At 49.6% G+C, this 20,222-nt stretch overlaps 1 protein-coding gene and 1 non-coding gene across 8 annotated transcripts in view; both read right to left on the minus strand.

The window, feature by feature from the left end:
- Sirt2 (Sirtuin 2) overlaps positions 1–20,222 on the minus strand; it is a 290,603-nt gene that overhangs the window by 116,096 nt on the left and 154,285 nt on the right. For all 7 annotated transcript variants that reach the window (XM_065438737.2, XM_065438738.2, XM_065438739.2 and 4 more), the window contains one exon: positions 12,915–12,974. In XM_065438737.2, the coding sequence (XP_065294809.1) occupies positions 12,915–12,974 (60 nt within the window). The remainder of the gene's footprint in view (positions 1–12,914; positions 12,975–20,222) is intronic.
- On the minus strand, positions 11,786–11,858 carry TRNAT-CGU (transfer RNA threonine (anticodon CGU)). Its single transcript has one exon. It is a non-coding gene; the product is annotated as a tRNA-Thr (tRNA).

A 20,222-nucleotide genomic window follows, 5' to 3' on the forward strand; every position in this document is an offset into this window, starting at 1 on the left:
CGGCGCTGGCAATCCAGGCATGTCTGTATGTAACATTTCACGATCGACACAAGTCTTGGTCAATAGTACTTTAGCCTAATTCTTGCCAATGTACGGGTGTAACCCAAGTGACCAGCGGTCGGCTCGTTGTGACAGGCATGTAGGACTTCGTTGCGAAGAGATGCAGGAATGACGACTAAGTAACTACTGCCACTAGGTGAAAAGTTCTTTTTATAGAGAATGTCGTGGCGCAAGCAAAACGAAGGCAGTCCTCTCGCGAATAACCTCGGCACGCTGCTTGTTTTTCCCTCCAAGTAATCGAAAAGAGGAACCAGTTCTGCATCCTCGCATTGGTGGCGTGAAACGGCAACAGTATCTACCACACCTAGAAAAGCTGCGTCCTCATCGTCGTGCACTGCAGTCTCAACAGGAGACTGAGAAAGGCAGTCTGCGTCGGTGTGTCGTTTCCCTGATTTGTAGACAATCATGAAGTCGAACTCCTGGAGCCGAAGACTCCAGCGCACAAGCCGACCAGCTGGATCTCTTAAATTAGCCAGCCGGCAAAGCGCATGATGATCACTGACAACGGTGAAACACCGACCGTACAAATATGGCCGAAATTTCAGGACGGCCCACACCAGTGCGAGGCATTCTTTTTCTGCAGTGGAACAGTTAGCCTCCGTCCTTGATAGCATCCTGCTGGTGTAAGCAATCACTCTTTTGGTGCCGTCCTGCTGCTGTACAAGTACTGTGCCAAGTCTGATATTACTAGCGTCGGTATGAAGAATCGTAGGAGCGTTGTCATCAAAGTGTGCGAGCACGGGAGGCGTCTGCAGCCATTGCTGTAGGTCGTGAAATGCCCATTGCTGGTCTTCGCCCCACACAAAGAGGACATCTTCTCTGGTGAGACGCAAAGGCCGAGAAAATGTCGCACGGTCGTTTTATCTGATGGCGTATGGAAATTAGCAATGGCAAAGATTTTATCAGGGGCAGGTCGGACACCTCCATGACTAACAACGTGACCAAGAAATTGAAGTTCTTCAAAGCCAAAATGGCACTTTTCAGGTTTTAAAGTTAGACCAGCTGAGCGTAGTGCTTCAAAGACTGTCTTTAGTCTCCGTAAGCGTTTCTCGAATGTGACGGAGAAAACACTCACGTCGTCGAGGTACACCGGACAAGTTTGCAATTTGAGGCGTGAGAATACTGTGTCCATTAGTCATTGAAACGTTGCTGGCACCGAACACAAACCGAAGGGGAGCACCTGAAATAAAGTCCGTCGGGCGTCACAAAAGCGGTCTTCTCACGGTCTCTTTCATCAACTTCTATTTGCCAGTAGCTGCTTTTCAAGTCCATCGATGAAAAGTAACGTGCATTTCGTAGCCTGTCCAGTGAATCGTCGACACGCGGTAGCGGATAAACGTCTTTCTTTGTGATGTGGTTGAGTTTTCGATAGTCGACGCAGATGCGCAGGCTACCATCCTTCCTTTTCACCAATACGACAGGCTATGCCCAAGCACTCTTAGATGGCCGAATAACCCCGTCCCCAAGCATCGTCTTCACTTGGGTTTGTATTGCCTCGCGCTCTTTCGGTGCTACACGATAAGGATTCTGCCGAATTGGTCTGGCGTCGGCTTCGGTGATAATACGGTGCTCAGTGAGCGGCGTCTGGCTGACTCGTGACATTGATGAAAAGCAGCTCTTAAACTCATCGATGAGCTCAAGAAGGCTGTTGCATTCGACGGGCGACAAGGTGGGACTGATGTCAACCACAGGGGCAGGCATAGCCACAGTGGACGTCGCGTGCTCCACTGAGAGGCAGTCTTGTACTTAGGTAAATTCGTCGAAGTAAGCAACAGCTGTGCCTTTAACAATGTGTCGACATTCCCTGGTAAAATTTGTCAGCAGAAGGTCGGCACGTCCGTTGTGTATGTTAATTACAGCCCTGGCGATGGAAACGCCTTGACTCAGTACTGTTGTAACTTCGACAGGGCGGCCAGATGAAAGGTTTACGGCATGAGGCCTAACGGCTGGGGCGCGCAGTGCCGCAAGAAAGAGCCGGACTGCTTCAGTCGGGGACTAGACAAAGAATGCTCTTTTATTTCTGCGAGGGGAAACAGGAGGCAACTTACAGCGTTTGGCGCTGAGTGGCGCCCTGACGTAAACAACCCAAAACCGAAACCAAAAGCCAACACAGGATACCACATCACCTCTCCCTTGAAAGAAAAATGCGCTACTCGCTCTCCTCGCAACAAAAGTAAGTCACGAGTCAAAGGACACATGTTAGCACTGTAACACACATGATTAGTGGTGACCTCTTTACACAATAGAAAATTATATCTTTGGCTTCCCTATTTAAGAAAAACGCACAACATGAACACTGAATATGAACTATTGCACTCCAGTTCTGCAGTTTCAGTACCCGTCTTGGGAAGACGATGAGATGCAGCCTTGCACACACCGATAACACAAAGAATTCACAAAGTACAAAAGTATACAGTAACAAACATCTGTGTGCCCCCTGGGACAGCACTGATGGGTGGCTCATTCACCCTGAGCCTGACTCGAGACAGTCCCTGTGGCTGTCGTGGATTGGGCATTGAGCGTAAAAGCACTTTACACTCCATAGTCCCCCCGTAGGAATGGTAACGAATTTTAATCTTAAAAACTTTTTGGCACCAAAGACAAATTAGTATGGCGGTCAGCACCGTAGTAATGATGTGCGTACTGCACGATTACGCTACAAGAAACGTAATGTATCCCCTATACCAGTAGTAACTGGAAGAAAAGGTGGGAGACAATCATCAAGGGAAGGGTAGTCATTGGAGCGACTCTTTTCAGTGAATTTTTCAAGAAAATCCAGTAGTGCAGTGCATTTCACTAGTTTGGATGAATTCCATCGTTTGCTATTTTCAAGCGTGAAAGTATTGCGACCTACCCTACGGTAAATCTTAAATGGACCCGAGTATTTAGGAACTTTCTCGAGTTGCGTACTCGGACAAGATCTCCTGGACGAAATTGAGGGCATTTTGATGCACGACGACGGTCCACGTACGTCTTAACACTTTTGGCGCAAGAGCCGAATTCGTATGCAATTACCTCCTTAATAGTCTGGAAGCTATACTCGGTATCCTGATCCCAGACAAACGGTTTTCCTTGCTTTAGCAGTTTCTTAAGTGGCTCTACCAATTCAGCGTACTGCGGGATCAGTTTAGCGAAGTATCACGTGACACCAAGAAATGAATGCAGCGACTTCTTGTCAGTTGGCTGCGGTGCCTCAACAACTGACTGAACTTTGTTTTCCAGCGGCGAAATACCGTTTGCAGCGCAGGCTTGCTCACAGAGAACCCGAGGTTGAGGACGCAGTTTCGCCGAGACTGGTTGCATTGAAGCTCGAAGATGAACGTTGTCGATGAAGTCCTTTACAAGTCCCGATTGTCCTGAGTACGGCTGGGCGAACTCCGAGCGAGCGTTATGCAGGAGAAACGGAAAGTGAACGCTTGGGTCAGCTGGAACTCTTGACACCTGTTGGCATGTAGCGAAATCAAGCTGCGTACGAGCAAGGGACTGTCGATGCTTTCGGTTCCTCGAACGGCAAACTGAAGCGAAATGTCCTACTTTTCCGCACGCACAGCAGGAAACGTGCTTGGCTGGACAGCCTGGATCAGATGCGATGTGGTGAGGTGAACCACATCGGTAGCAATGGCCCACAATGTCTCGACTGGCTTCGCGGAGTTCTGGCCGCCCACCATGTTGGCCGGCCTCCCCAGGTCGCGACTTTCCGCCATGCGCCGAGCGCCATTTTGAAGCCGCCGGGTCGAGGGAGAAAGGTGGCGGGAAACGCCATCTTGCAAGCCCGGGCGAGGGAAGTGATGGCTGTCGACGCCATCTTGGCGTTGCGTCGAGACGCGCTGAACAGACGAGCTGTTAAAGACTTGAAGTTCTTTGTGAACTTGCTGTACGGTTTGTCCGATTTCCTGGGCCTTCTTGAGCGTGAGGGACGCTCCTTCGCAGAGTAAGCTTTCTCGTATTCTTGTTGATGCGACGCCTTGGAGGATTTGGTTGCGAAGGGACTCGTCATGCCAAAGGCCGAACGCACAAGCAGGCGCTAGCCTTTGTAGCGCGGTGACGAAGTCCTGAAAGGTTTCTCCAGGGTTGCTTCCTGTCCCGGAAGATAATGTGGTGCACCAGGGAATTGGTGCATTCTTCGTAGTGCTGGTCATAGATGCGGAGAATGCCTTCAAACGTAGTACGCGTCTGGTCCGTTTGCGACGCAAGGTCATAGTAGAGACGCTGCCCCTCGAAGCCCAAAGGCTCAACCAGACGTACGCGTTCCAATGCGCCTGCACGCGCCGCACCACGCCTGGGCACGTACGGCGTCAGGCGCGGAGGCTATTTCGCGTGTCGGCACGCAGCGGCGTGGAGACCTACAACCGCTAGGATTTTTGCGCCCGCGCCGGAAGCTGCCGCTCGCATCAGTAGCATGACGCACCTCACATGACCACGCCAAGCCAACGTCACTTCTGGAACGACTCTTCGCGCGACGTTCAGGCAAGCCTGGGTAGGGTGGCTAGAATGGGAGGTGTCAGCATCGGCTGGGCTGCGCCGCGTATGGCGGTGCGGCATTTTTTCATGACAGCGACAGGTGGCGCGCTCGTCGCCACCGAGATGCCTAGCGTGATGTGTTTGAGCAATCTCTCCGGCTCCAAGCGCGTGTTGTGGAGTCTGTGGTGAAGTTAGCTTCGCCTTCCCCGCTTTTGTTTGCTCGTCATAAGGAGTTCTGAGTAGCCTTCTTGACCCACGCTACTGGAAGAATTTGGTCGGTATGCAGAGTAAGCTGGATGATCTCCCGGATGTGGGCCACCTAAATGAAGTTCACGAGATGGTGAAGCATTGTGATGCGATGCCAGATCATCGTGAAATGGTGGGATCAAATAGCGACTCTCGCATACCCTACTACGTTAGCGGGTATGTTAGCAGGAAAATGCTAATGAGAACAAAGTGCGAAGAGTGTTCTCTAGCTGTTGCTTCAAGCGAAAGACTCGCACCTGCTTCCGGAAGAGTCGTGCCTTACCAACCACATGGATAGAGGTGGCCTACTTTACCCATCTCAAGCACTAAAAGACTTGGTTGCTGCAATGGAAGATGCCGTCACGCATTGTTTCAGCATTAACAAGTTGAAGGCTGACAGCATCATGGGCCTTATTTTCTGCCTGTCAATAAATAAGCTGGATGTGGTTGGCTGTCCACAGCATAGCGTAGAAATCACCAACCAAGTGATACGGCTTTTTGTCATCACGAGGTTGCACATCCTTGTCGCAGGAGAGAACGCATCGAAGCAAGGAAAGCGAGAAAAAATGAAGTACCTCAAGTTGAGGCGCACAACATAACTGCATAATTGCAAAGTTTATATCAGCAAGACCCACATAAAGCGTTTATAATGTAAAACAGGAATTGTTCCCATCACATTGTATGCACAGAAATATCTGCATATCTGAACAGAATTTCCCACCCGACAAATTATTGTTTGCACTGCACCTCGTTCACCGTTTCTGGGTATATACCTCCATTATATATTGGATTTGCGCTCCATTTCGTGTCATATTGTTTGTTTGAGAGCTAACAACCATGTATATAGAGTCGTGTATTATCTTATTAACAATAAATATTCTTTTGTTTTGTAAGGCATTTTTGGCGTTATCTGAGAGGTACTAAATACGCGAACTTAGTTCTTTGCAGGTTTCTAATACTGGAAACCAAATTTCCCTAAGCGCTCTCATCATGCTGAGTTTTGACCATTGGTGCCTACAGTTCTACCTTTCACTGCAAAATTTAAAAAAACTTGAAATAATCATGTTTCACTCGAGCGGCCCATTTCAACTGATGAGGCGCGCACCAACTAGTAGACGATTAGGACAAGTGCCTGTAGCTCAAGACACTAATAAAGTCACGCCAAACAAAACTTCATACGGCACCCCATAATAGTCCCTTAAAATGTAAAAGCGGCACTGGCAAACTGCAAACAACTGCCTACTGCGGAAGCTTTCTCTGTTTCGTGCAATTATGAGTTTCAGAAGTGTTGCAATGAGCGCGAAGCTAAAGCGCGGCGATAAAATTACCAAAATTTAGTACATAGTACGTTAGGCCAGCTGCAGTGATAAAGCCGCTTAGCCTTTAAAATGATTTTCCAATGCGCGTTTTGCGCCCCAACAAGCCGCGGAGCGAGAAAGCACTTCACAGCAGAACCAAATAACCGCAGCGAACCTAATTAGCCAGCGTACGGGAGGCATCTCGGAGCCGACAGCAGCGCCGCCGCATCGTCCTGAAAAAATGCTGCCTCTCCGGCGCTCCGATGCCGACACCTCCCCCTCTAGCCACCATAGCCCAGGCAAGCTGCTTCAGTACCTGGTGATTCTATGCCGATGGTGCTGCAGGTTTCGCTGCGCTCACAATACTCATATTAGGCCGCAGTTGAGCTGAATGACCCACAAGGAGTCATAAAATATGTTTCTGAAATATAAAAACAAATTTTAAGCTAAAATTATTGTGTTTTCTTGCAATATGTAACACATTGCTTAACGTGGCCATTAAGCGGAGGCTAGACTGCCATGAACATGGCAAGCTAGCAACACTGCGCCGCCGCGACAAGACGCGCGGCTACGCGCGGCAACTCGTGCATCGTTTGGGTGCACGCCCTTTTCCTCCGTCGGGCGCGACACGACGCCGAGTCAGCGCGGCGTGTGCGGACGCATTGGAATGCGTACGTCTGGTTGAGCCTTAAACAGCCAGGGCGCGCAGCGCCCCAAGAAAGAGGTGCGCTGCTTCAGTCGAGGACCAGACAAAGAATGCTCTTTTATTTCTGCGAGGGGAAACAGGAGGCAACTTACAGCGTTTGGCGCTGAGTGGCGCCCTGACATAAATGACCCAAAACCGAAACCAGAAGCCAACACAAGATACCACAAGTACCAGTGCGTCGATGTGTTCTGCGACACCAGTCCCGGTGTTCAAGTTGCCGTGGATAACAGGTATGAGGGAACAGCTTTGCGGCGGAAGCGAGACGTCGTCATCGGCGATACGTTAGCGTGGTCGGTGGTGTTCCGCGGGGTCGACGTCGTCTGAACTTGTAGCAAATGTGACGGCGAGGTCACTGACATTAATCACTGCACCGTACTCTCTCAAGAAATCCATCCCCAATATAAGTTCCTTGCAGCCCTCAAAGAGAATGACGAGGGTGGCGACGAAGGTTACACCGGCGATTACTATTCTGGCTGTGCATTTTCTAATAGGCGTCATCAACTGGCCGCCGGCAGTTCTGATTTTGGGCCCAGTCCACGGCGTCTTCACTTTTCTCACCTTGTTGGCCAGCTTTTGACTTATCAAAAAATAGGAACCAGTATCGACGAGAGCAGCCACTTGGTGGCCGTCAATGCAAACGACAAGATCAGCGCGGACGGCGTCGGTTACAGGGGATGTGGTTGGAGTCGGCGGAGCTTTTAGAGTTGTCGGTCGTCGCTGATGGGGGCTCTTGCAAATTTAGACGGTTTGGAACCTCACCCCCGGAGGTCGCTGCCTCTAGTTTCCCGGGCGCGGGCTAGGAGACCTGCCCCTAGAGGTGTCAGGAAAATTGCGACGGGTCGGTGGGGTGTAACGAGCCAGAGAAGGGGAACGCGATCGAGGCGTCGCAGAACTTTCCGGCCGAAAGTTTGTAGTATCTTCGTCGCAGGTACGTGCAGCATCAAACACAGGGTAATTGCAGTTGGGAAACCTTGGATACCCAGCTGCGCTGTAAACATGTCCTGCTTCGCCGCAACGAAAGCATAGTGGCCGGCGGTCAGCGGTGCGCCACAAATCGGTCTTTCGAAGCGGGTAGCTGGCAGGGGATTCGCCGTAAGACTAAGGCACAGCGATCAGCTGGCAGCAATACGGCATAGCTGGCGGCAGCTGTGACTGTCGAAAATAGGGCGTCGGGGGTGGCGGTGATGGCTGCGTCGTAGTGGTTGACGGTGTCAGCAGCATCGAAGTGGCGGGAGGCGGACGACAGACAGCTTCTGCGTAGGTTAATCGTCGCGGCACCGCCTGCCGGTCTGGCGACGAAAAGGCCTGTCAAACTTCCTCCCGAACGATATCAGCGACAGAAGCCACCGCTGGCGCCATAGGAGAAATCCCGAGCTGCCGGATCTCCTCCCGCACAATCTCTCGGATGACTTCATGCAGAGACGTGCCGCAGCTCTCAGATAGAATTGAAGCATTCACTGGTGAGTTCTTGCGATCATATTGGCGGTACCGTTGCTGTAGTGCCCGTTCTATAGCGGTAGCCTCCTTGGTGAATTCGGCCACTGTCGTCGGTGGGTTCCTCACGAGTCCGGCAAATAGTTCCTCCTTCACTCCATGCAAAAGATAGCGTAACTTCTTTTCTTTGGTCATCTCAGGGTCTGCTCTGTGGAAAAGGCGGGTCATATCTTCTGCAAACATGGCGACGTTCTCGTTTGATTTTTGAATACGGGATTCAAGCAGGTGCTGCGCGTTGTCTCTTCTGTCGCTACTAGTGAATGCGTCTAGCAGCTGGATGCGGAAGGCATCCCATGTGGTCAAACTTCTTTCCTGGTTCACAAACAACGTTCGCGCACTGTCTTGAAGCAGAAAATAGACATTAGCCAGCTTTTGCTGGCAGCCCCAGTCATTATAACTGGCGACACGCTCAAAAATTGCACCAGCCAATCTTGGGCATCTTGAAAAGCGTCACCATGGAAACTTTCTGGGATTTTAGAATTCTGTAGCGTCACCTACGATGGAGTTGCAGTAGCCATGGCTGAAGTAGGTAGACGCGTTCTGCAGGGTCCTGTAAAGGGTTGAACTCAGGCATCAGGCCTAGCAGGCGGCGACTGTACCAGTGAACAGGAGTTTCAACGAACGCAGGTGATTCCGCGTTCGATGTGTGGCTCCACAAAGGGGTGCCGAGCATGAGGTAATCCTACCCAACACCTCTACCAGTGTCACAGCCTAGTAGGAGACGGGAAAGCCGGTGTCGAGGACGCGTAAAAGCACTTTATCAGTGCAGTCAACGCGACATCGTTGCCGTCTCTGTTTTTCTACTCACGCGCTACTTCAGCATCGTTTTCATCGCCTGGCACATACCCGCGGCAACCACGGAGGATGTGGCAATATAAAGCTGTAATTCTGCCGATCCTAGACTATGCATGTGTAATTTCGGACCCTTTTACTAAAACTGGCACTAACAAGATAGAAATGGTACAAAGAAAAGCAGCTCGTTTTATTTATAACAGCATCAAACGCACTTCAGTGACAGACCTCTTAACAAAAGCAAAACTGCAATCATTAATGCAATGAAACTGTGTATCACGACTAAACTTCGTTGAAATTCCTTGAAATTCGATTTTTTCTTGACTTTTACGCCTTCAAGTGTAAGCAAAATCCGTCGGTGACTGTACTTATTAGAATAAAAGCTCAAATTTAAGTATAATGAAATTAATATAATGAAATGCCAATTTTACCAACATGGTTATATTGAGGTTTAACTGTATTTGCAATGTATTTATTGATGTGGGGACACAGAGTATCATAGTGTCCATATTGCGCCGCATGAAAATTGTGCACAATACATGCGTTGCATGTTTTGTGCACAATTTTGCACAAATAAGGTGCACAACGCCTTATTTTGCACGGACGGATGTATTCAACTATTCTTTTTTTTTCCCCAAACTATAACAGATTGGAATAACTCGTTGTTGCCTGTTTCAATTGATTGACTCATTGTATGCCTGTTGCGTCTTACCACCTTACTTGATTGAATAATGCATTGTAATATTGTTGTGTTTAACCACCCTGCTTGGACCTGTTCTAGGTTTGCAGTATGAAATAAATAAAAAAAAACTCTATTATTTCTCTCCTCCGCTGGTCAGCATTTGTGTACAGGAGGGCACACATCACTTTTTTTGGGCGAAAATTAAATCTTTACGGCAGAATGGCGCAATTGTCACGCCTTTAGCAGACGCCAACAAGTGACACCGCTTTAGGACTCACCATCATGAGAGCATGAAGCGAGCATCATAAGCAAGCTGCAATAATAATGCCTGCTACAGGTTGCCAATCATCTTGCTTGATTAATGCGCGGTGACTACACTGACAGCGACCTCCTAAACGAGAGGTGGGGGGGGGGGGGATTATGCAGATACCATGCACTGTGGGAATCAATGTAAGTGATGCTTTCTGTGCCGGTTTCTTTGATTGACAATAATTAGAGGTGATGTTGGCAGTGAAAGCTTCATTTATTCAACGTTTAGTCTAACACGAGAGTGGCGAGTTGATGTTAAACCTTACCTTGCAAGCGCCACAGCTGTTTGTCTACGTAATACACAGAATACACAGGGAGAGGAGTTTGCTTGAGACACTGTCAGCATTGTCATTGCCTCACATGGCACATCGCTTCGTGACAGAAATATTAACCTTGAATTGGATTATGGGGCTGTACATGCCAAAACCACAATTGGATTATGAGGCTCGCCGTAGAGACGGACTCCAGACTAATTTTAACACCATGATGTCCTTTAACTTGTCTCAAAATCTAAGTGCACATGCGCTTCCCATTTCGCCCCCGTCAAAATGTGGCTGCCATGGTCAGGTTCAAACCTGTGACCTCTCGCAATGCCATAGCCGCAAGGCTATTGCGGCGGGCGCAGAAGTGTTGATTTGACGGTCGACCACTTCTATAGTATCGCCTGGATCCTGCGGTACGTTATAATGCGGCTCTGTTTCGGCACGCCCTGCATAATTTGTCCACTTGACACATTTGCATCAGCAATTCTTCAGAAATAGTAGTAACTTACTGTACCATGCCTTGAACTTAAGCTTATCCAGTTTCCCTGCAACCACTGTTTCCTTGCCTTCCCATGTTACCTCCCACTCCTCTGTACGGGAACTGCCTCTTCTCTTCCTTCCTCTCTACAGTACTACCTGCGACCACTCTGGACTGAAGCTCCAGAGGGCATTGTGCACATTCGAAGCAATGGGGTTCAAACGAGTTGCTTGCGTCGACTTTCCCCTCCGACTCACTCCTGTCATGTATACACACGCTCTGAACCACCCCCAGATGCAGTGTGCGAGACAGCAGCAACCACAGCAGCAGCAGCAGTAGGAAAGTCGAAGGAAGAGGCAAAGAAAGCTTCGCTTTAAAAGAGACCAGCTCCCGGTTGCTGTGTGAGGCCGTGGCCAGCCGTGCACGCGAGCAGCAACAGTGGGGGGGGGGGGGGGGGGAGGCGAAGGGACGGCACGGAATGTGGCTCAGCTTGCGACCTGTCGCCAGGTGAAAAGCAAGTGCATGCCATGCTGCTGATGCTGCCCCACTGCTTTTTCTCTGGTATTTTCGAAGACAAGATTTCGAGATTCCAGAGAACAGCGAAAGAGGGTTTCGAGATAAGGGATTAAATGCAATAAAGTGCGAATTGGGGCCGGCTGGTACAAGTTACATAAAAACAAGCAGCGGCACAAGACACAGGACATAGAAAAAGGTGCAAGATAGGTTGGTTGACACTTTGGCTGGCTTAGAATTTCAATTTAACCGATATTACAAAATATCCGTTTGCATTAACCAGGGTTAACTGCATATGATACAACTTGCAGTTATGAATGAGAGGAAAACGGGGTCAACCAAGGGGCACGATCTTTATTAATCATATTATAAGAAGCCAACAAACAAAGACACCAAGGACTACATAGAAAAATTACTTGTACTTACTAATTGAACTAAAGAAATGATAAATTAATGACAATGAAAGTGGATGAAAAAACTACTTGCCGCAGGTGGGGAACAATCCCACGTCTTCGCAGTACGAGTGCGATGCTCTAACCAAATGAGCTACTACGGCACTCTTTCCCCATCTACTTTCTTAGGTATTTATGTTTCTACTACTAGAACTAACCATGGGAGTGTTAGCCACCGCCACTACTCATGATGGTGAAAAGTCAGTGAATGAGGTTTGTCTGCTTTGTCAGGACAGGTCAGGTCAGTTTATTTCCTTAAAGGTCCCTTTACCAGGGGTGTTACATAAGGGGTGAGGTACATCACACAACGACAACTCAATGTGGTAACAAATGGGACATTTGAAAAGTGGTAGATACTCTGTATAAACTAATACATACTCTGCAACAAATTATGAATTAGATGAAAAAAAAAAACAGTCATTATTTTGGCAGAAGAGAAGGGACAGTGGCCATGGACATTTCAATTTAACAACTAGTGGAACATTTGAAGAAAGGCAGACACATTGCATACTATTAAAAATGCACATTAGATGACGAATTTCTACAAGAAAGGGCAATTAATTTGGCTAAATTGAAGCAACATCAGCAATGAACACATGGTGATTATTTGTAGATACAACATGGTGGGGAAGGGCATTCCAATCAGTTGCTGTTGGAGAAAAAAATGAAGCAGGGAAGGTAGTTGGTCTTTAAGTGTAGTTTTAAAACTTTGAGCTTATTATGAGTGCATCGTGATATAATTGTGGGTGGAATGATGTATGGCACACAATTAAGTGAACTGCAGCAAAACTCATGAAAAAGACCAATGCTGGCTATCTATCTTACAGCGGTGTGAGAGTGACTGTAACTCAGATTTCTCTTTTAAGGATGATATCCTTACATCATATGAGTAGGATGAATGCATTTATTTTGCTGCATGATTTTGGAAGGACTCAAGTGCGTTAACGAGATATCTTTGACATAGGTTCCAGATTGGTGACGCATATTAGACTTTAGGCCTGATAAGACGGGCAGTTGACTCAGCAACATGGAGGAAGAAATGGTAACATGTGGGCACTGTAAATCTGTACAAAAAGACAGGGGATTGCAACAACTAACACAAAGTGTTCTGAAACAAAGTCTCTAGTGTAATGCCTTTCACAATATAGTGGTGCCCTCACCTGGCTTGACAGGACAGCCGCAGTCCAAGCACAGAGGCACAGGCTCTGCAGCTATCTGCTCTGTAAAACATAAGGCACAACACTGAATCAGCGGAGTAACCTTGGCAATTATGGCTCAAAAAAAGTTCACGCAAAGTCAGAAAATGAGCTGTTTATTTACTGGGTCCCCATTGTATTTTCTTGAAGTTTCAAGGGAATGAGAGGTCTAAAAACGTGCATTCCTGACAGTGGTCTCTGCCAGCCCACAAGACAACGAATATCGCATATTTTTTTAACATAATTCTGTTCTACTCGGACAGACATACAAATATCACCATATCATGCCCATTTTCACGGGTGACTGCTTATTGTTTTGATGCACAGGACATGCCCATGATTTTGACTCACTGAGTGAATATTTGATGGCAATTAATGTTTAGTGTATTGAATGGGACATGCAAATCAATCTCTAAAATTCAGTTTGTAATAGTACATCAAATAAAACATTACTTACCTCTTGTGCTATTCGCAATGACATAATCAAACGATTGACATAAAGGAAATACTATTTCCTTTATGTTAGTGTATTGAATGGGACATGCAAATTAATCTCTAAAATTCGGTTTGTAATAGTACATCAAATAAAACATTACTTACCTCTTGTGCTATTCGCAATGACATAATCAAACGATTGACATAAAGGAAATACTATTTTGAAGTAACAATTGTTTGTCTTGTGTTTCTGGCACTCTTGCATAGAAAACACCGAGTTAACCGAACAGGCTTAATGACTGAATGAGATACACGATGAATATCTAGCTTCATGCTGCTACATTTTTCCCATGCTAGCCACAAAAGGAGAAGGTTTGGTGAGTAAAACGTCATGCCAAGGTGTGGTGGCGCCATATGGATGTAGATCATGGCATCATTGTCCTGTGATTTAAATTTAGTGTTATCAACCACAAATTCACTGAGTCTCATAACTGAAATCGCTGGCATCAACATAATCTTTGGGAGACTGGCAACCCGCCTTGGGTGCACAGGAGTTGATATCAGGTCCATCTGCTGCTGCCATCTGTGTGCTCCCCCGCGAGAGGTGTGTGCTCCTCCATGAGAGAGCACCCGTGCAGGCTGCTCTGTGCACTCGCTGGACTCAAGTCTGCACTTGGGATGACTGGCGGGTGCACACCATCATAATGAAGGCATGGTTGTGGCATATCCCAGATGTGCAATCTGTTGCATGTAAAAACAATGTCACCTGTTCGCACATTGCATGATCTAAAACCACACTGTTCCAATACAGCACCCTCTGACCATGTTCCCCATAAGTAATTAATACTGTGACACTTTGATCTTTCTACAATGGATTCAGATCCTTTGCATGTCTGTCATGGCGAATCTTTATGGAGCGTTTCTTGAGGTTCGAAAGGGGATTTGCATTTAGGACCTTCAGTTCCAGCAGTGCAGCTGTCGTGTCAAGTTCTTCTGCCCATTAGGTGTTGCGCTGGACTGGCATTGATATGTTGCAGGGGTGATTGAGAAATTCAGTTTCTACACCACCTCTCCTCGGCCTTTTTGACAAGCGATTTGGCTGTCTTCACCACCGATTCAGCCAAACTATTGGATCTGTTGTAACCTAAATTTGAGGTCAAATGTCACAAGTTCCATTCTGTAGCAAAATTATTGAAGGCGCCACAGGAAACTCCGGGCCGTTGTCCATGACAAGAACTGCTGGTAATCCGCGTCTTGCAAAATGTGCTTCATGCTTGCAAATGACACAGCCAGGTGTCAGGGAGTTCAGCTAATCAACCTCCCAGAAATTGCTATAGTAGTCCATAGCCACTAAAAGGTTTTTTGCCTTTATGCTCTAGTATGTCACATCCTAGCCGTTCCCAGAGGAAATTCGATCATGCATGATGCTTCTGTCTCTCTCGTTGCTGTGCCGGCGCATGCTTTTGACACACTTCCCATGATTTGACATGATCTTTGATCTTGGCATTAATGCCAGGCAGGTATATGCAATCTCACGCACGTCGTAGTGTACTCTCAGTGACCGCATGTGTAGAATGTAGCTTCTCCTTCATGTCAGCTCGGAGTGCTTTGGGGATCGGTAGAGGTTGGCCTTTGTATACGAGATCATTGTGTATCCTAAGTACATCTGTAAATGGTAAGTATGCTTTGACTTCTGTAAGAAGTTGATGTTTCGATTGTGGCCATCCTGACAAAAACAATGGTCTTTAGTTTCTGTAGGGAGTCATCCATCATCGTTGCAACACGTATCTTTTCCATTGTTTCCTTGAGCATCGATGAGCACTGTACTAAATTTGTGTTCAGTTACCTCTTTGCATTGCTCGCTTGGTGGGAATGCTTGAGACATGGTATCGGCCAGCAGAAGTTCTTTAACTGGTTGGCATTGGATGTCGATGCTGTAACACTGCATTTGAAAGATCATCTGTTGCAAATTTTTTTACACTTGATCCAACTGCTTCATTACAATAGTTTGAAGTTGTAACAAGCATGTGACGCCCTTCGGGCGTAATCTTTGTTGGCCCGCCAGGCTCATTGGCCTGCCAGGCTTGGTAGGCAACATTGGTCACCGCATCCCATAAACACCAACGAGCACAGCTGCTCGGCGATCAGTCATCATTCATCACCACCACGCTGCACAGCGTCTGTCTAATGGCGAGTGCCTCAAGCCCTCCCTCGTACACAAACCCGGGCAGATTGTGACACTGGCGACGAGTACCCACGGATCGTCCCACGGATCGACCCACACCGCCGCGAGCGGCAAAACACCGCCCGTCGTTGCTGCCACCATGCCGCTGTACAGAAGGCTCGAGCTGTTCGAGAGAGATGGGTCCACCTGGCCAATTTATGAGGAACAAGTCCACGTGTTCTTCCAGGCAAACGACACACCCGAGACCAAACAGCGGGACATTTTCCTGGCCAGCTGCGGGACCCGCGTCTTCAGTCTCCTGCTCAAACTTCTCCAGCCAGCCACGCCGCATGTTAAGATGCTGGGTGAGCTGCTCACCATACTAAGCGCACATTTCCACCCAGCACCGTCCACACTAATGGAGCGTTTCCGCTTCAACAACTGGAGTCGCCGGGAAGGAGAGACCCTCGGGCAGTTCGTTGCTGCGCTATGAGGGTTAGTGAGTGCCTGCTTTTTCGGGGACCAGCTGGACTCGCTACTCCGGGACCGTTTCATCTGTGGCATCAACAACCCCGCCACGCAGATGCGACTCCTGGAGCTTTCCGACCCCTCGCTGGACGACGCCGTGAAGGCAGCGCTGGCAATGGAAGCTGCTGCCAAAGATGCCGGCGAGAATGCCCATGCGACTGGCTCACCGTTGGCGAAAGCAGAGGTCAACAAGTTGGTGACAAAGGGCAGTACCTGCGGTAGCTGTGGTGGTGCTTATTCCTCCTCACAGTGCCAGTTCTCTCAAGCACAATGCTTCACGTGCGGGAAAACTGGGCACCTGGCACATGCATGCCGAAGGGGGAGGATGAGCAGCAAACAGCAGCAGCAGCCTGGTTCAAGCCCAGATACCACACAAGCCGGCGGCCAGGGTAGCCATCACAAGGGTACGCGGCGGGGGCGTGCGACAGCAGGCTCAAGTTCTTCCGCGGCCAGGCTTCACGTCGTGGCCGTGGACCTGCCGATTTTCTACATGTGGCACACAGGCCTCGTACTGTCGTCTGTGCCGCCATACATGCTGACCATCAAGATCTGCGTGCACCCCATTTCCATGGAGCTGGACACAGGGGCCAGCGTGTCAGTAATGGCCAGGAAACTCTTCAAGCGTACTTTCCCCGGCGTGCCCATCGAGGCTTCGGGCATGATGCTGCGCAGCTACCCCAGGCATCCCTCCCAGGTCCAGGGTAAGGCACAGGTCAGCGTTCGCTTTGGCAACAGGGAGGCATCCCTTCCCCTTTACCTAACCAAGGGGTCATTGCCGATGCTGCTGAGCCAAAACTGGATTCATGCACTGGGCGTTCATCTGCCAGAGTACCAAGAAGCCAGCCTGCATGTGGTGAAAGATGTCCCCAGCCTCCTAACTGAGTTACTGGTTAGGAGGCTGCAACGGTTACAGCGAGAGGGCATCCTGGTGCCGGTCGAAATGTCTGAATCGGCCACTCCCATCGTACCAGTCCTCAAGCGACATGGCAGTGTCAGGATCTGTGGGGATTTCAAGGTTACCATCAACCCTGTCGCTACCATCCAGAAGTACCCGCAGCCCCGGATAGAAGATCTCTGGTCAGCATTGTCCAGTGGACAGAAGTTCACCAAGCTCAACCTCAGAGATGCTCACCAGCAGCTGGTGCTCCAGGATGCCTCCCAAAAGTATGTCACAATATCGACAACTTTGGGGCTCTTCCAATACAGGCGCTTACCGTTTGGTGTGGCCTCAGCCCTAGCCATATTTAAAAGGGAGATGGACAACCTTTTCAGGGGCATGAGGCACATGGCGGTGCACCGTATTTGGATGACATCCTGGTTACTGGAAGCGACGACAGGGACCACCTGCAGAACCTGCACAATGTCCTGGCACGACTGCAGTACGCCGGCCTCAAGCTCAAGCTGGATCAGTGCATTTTACTGGCCTCCAGTGTCAAGGCTCCAGTGTTAGTACACTTCGATTCTGCCAAGCCTGTCGTCCTGACCGTAGATGCGTCGTTGTACGGCGTAGGTGCCGTCCTGGCACACCGGAACAAGGATGGCCAGGAACGCCTTCTGTTGTTTGCTTCTCGTCGGCTTCATGTTGCAGAGAAACGCTGCAGCCAGCTGAACAAGGAAGGCCTGGCCCTCATGTTCAGTGATGAACGTTTCCACCAGTATCTGTGGGGCCAGAAGATCAAGGCGGTCACGGACCACAAGCTGCTGTTGGGGCTGCTGGGACCTGACAAGCCAGTTCCCGTGCAGGCATCACCTCGAGTGGTTCACTGGGCCTTGAGGCTGGCAGCTTACAGTTACCAGCTGGTTTACCATCCGGGAAAGGACCTGGGACCTGCTAATGCCCTGAGCCACCTGCCCCTGCCTAAAGTGCCTGATGCCGTTCAAGAACCTGCTGAAGTGTTCATGCAGGAGCACACATACCCGGAGGTACCCTCCAGATCTGCAGTATTGCAAGCGAATAGTCAGGACCCAGTCCTGTCTCAGGTGGCCAAGACAGTGTCCCATGGGGAGGAATTGGTTTAGCAGGCCTATAGCCACAAGGCCGCTGAGCTGAGGTTGCAGCAGGGCTGCCTACTGTTGTGGGGGCCCAGGGTGGTGATCCCACAGTGTCTCCGGTCCAGGGTCCTGCGGTTGCTGCACACGGGTAATCCTGGCATGGAAAAGACCAAGATTGTGACCTGGTCCCATGTTTGGCGGCCTGGCCTGGACCAGGACATCACTCACATGGTGCAGAGCTGCCAAATCTGCCAGGAGCATTAGCGGGCCTCATGTCATGTGGAAACCACCCCCTGGTCATTCCCACAGAGACCCTGGTCCCTGGTCCGCATGTGGATTTTTGGGAGCCTTTCAAGGGCCATTACTTCCTGGTGGTGGTGTACGTCTTTTCGAAGTGGGTGGAGGTTCTACCTGTCACCACTTCATCAGCAGGCACGATCACTGCAAAGCTACAACAGGTCTTTGCTGCCCAGGGGTTGCCGGACGTCATCGTGTCCGACAATGGTCCTGCTTTCACCAGCACAGAGTACCTGGCCTGGCTGACAAAGAACAGATTTCGCTGGATGATAGCTCCACCGTACCATCCTGCTTCAAACGGTGCAACCGAGCGGGTGGTGCAAACCATCAAGGACAACGTCAAGAAGAGCCAAGACTGGGGGTTTCCGGATGCAGATTGCCCGGATACTGTTTCAGTACGGACCACACCCCATGATGTCACTGGCCATGCCCCCTGTGAGCTCCTGCTGGGTCGGATGGTCAAGACACCCTTGCGTCCGGACCTCCAATCCACAGTGCTCCTGAAGCAGCTGAAGCAGAACCTGGCTGCTGACCGAGGGTGCCGTCCTGGACCTTTGCCAAGGTCAGGACCTCCAGTTTTTGCCAGGAACTTCAATCCTGGCACACCCTGGTCTGTCAGACAGGTGGTGTCTCCTGCCAGTGCCTCATCGCTACTCATCCACATGCCAGATGAGGCCACGTGGCACAGACACACCGACCATGTTAGGCCTCGCCTCGGGAACTGGCCAGTACCCTCGACTGGCACTTCAGAGTTCCAGCTCGCAGGACCAGCAGCAACACCAGTCGCTTCCAGCAGAGCACCACCCACCTCCGAGACGGCAAGCATTGCCAGTGGTGCAGCACCCTTTGGGCCAGTGTCGAGCCCGACACCACTCACGAGGCCGACCACTATGGACCCTCCGAATGGAGCAAGGCTGGCTCAGGCAGCACCCGGCGTTGCCACTCCCGGCCCGTGAACGCAGGTGCCCAGGTGGAGTACTCGATGGCGGAGGCCACCGGACCGTTACTCGCCTGTGTAGTAGGCACCGTTGACCCAGCTAACAGAGGTAGAGCCTCATACTTTGAACTTGGACGTTTTTTGTTGTCGACAAACAAACTGGGGTTAAGGGGGTGTAACAAGCATGTGACGCCCCCTCGGACATAATCTTCGTTGGCCCACCAGGCTCGGTGGCCTGCCAAGCTCGGTAGGCAACATTAGTCACCACACCCAATAAACACCGATGAGCACAGCTGCTCGGCGGTCGGTCATCGTTCATCACCACCACGCTGCGGAGCGTCTGTCTAACGGAGGGTGCCTCAAGTCCTCCCTCGTTCACGAACCCAGGCGAATCGTGAGAGAAGTGGCTTGAGGTCAGTCACTATAGCAGTATGTCCACTGCACAAGAAAAAGACAATAGCAAGCATTTCCTTATCTGCATGTATCATACTTCAGTAGGTGTAAGTGCTATGCTTGTGAATGTTAATGGTTGATCATCTTGAAGAAGAGCAGCACCGAGGCTACATTCACTGGCGTCGCACTGAAAAAAAAAATGGTTTCTATGGATCATATTACGCCAGCACTGGTGCTTTGGCAACAAGGTTCTTTGCTTCTTGAAATGTCTTGGCATGCTCATCTCTCCAGTGCCATGTTTCACCTTCCACCGTTAGTGTCCTAAGTGGCTCTAGCACATCTGTGATTCTTCATTGGAAACGTACAAGATAGTTGACCATACCCCAAAAGCACTGAATGCTGTAGACGTGAATGGGCAGTGGCATTCCTCGTATGCCTTGACATTTACAGGGCCGATGCATAGTCCATTGCAGTGGGTGAGCAAGTGCCCAAGAAATGTCCTGGTTGTACAGTAAAGTCAGTTTTG

Source organism: Dermacentor albipictus, chromosome 7 (genome assembly GCF_038994185.2).
Source record: "Dermacentor albipictus isolate Rhodes 1998 colony chromosome 7, USDA_Dalb.pri_finalv2, whole genome shotgun sequence".
NCBI classification, from domain to species: domain Eukaryota; kingdom Metazoa; phylum Arthropoda; class Arachnida; order Ixodida; family Ixodidae; genus Dermacentor; species Dermacentor albipictus.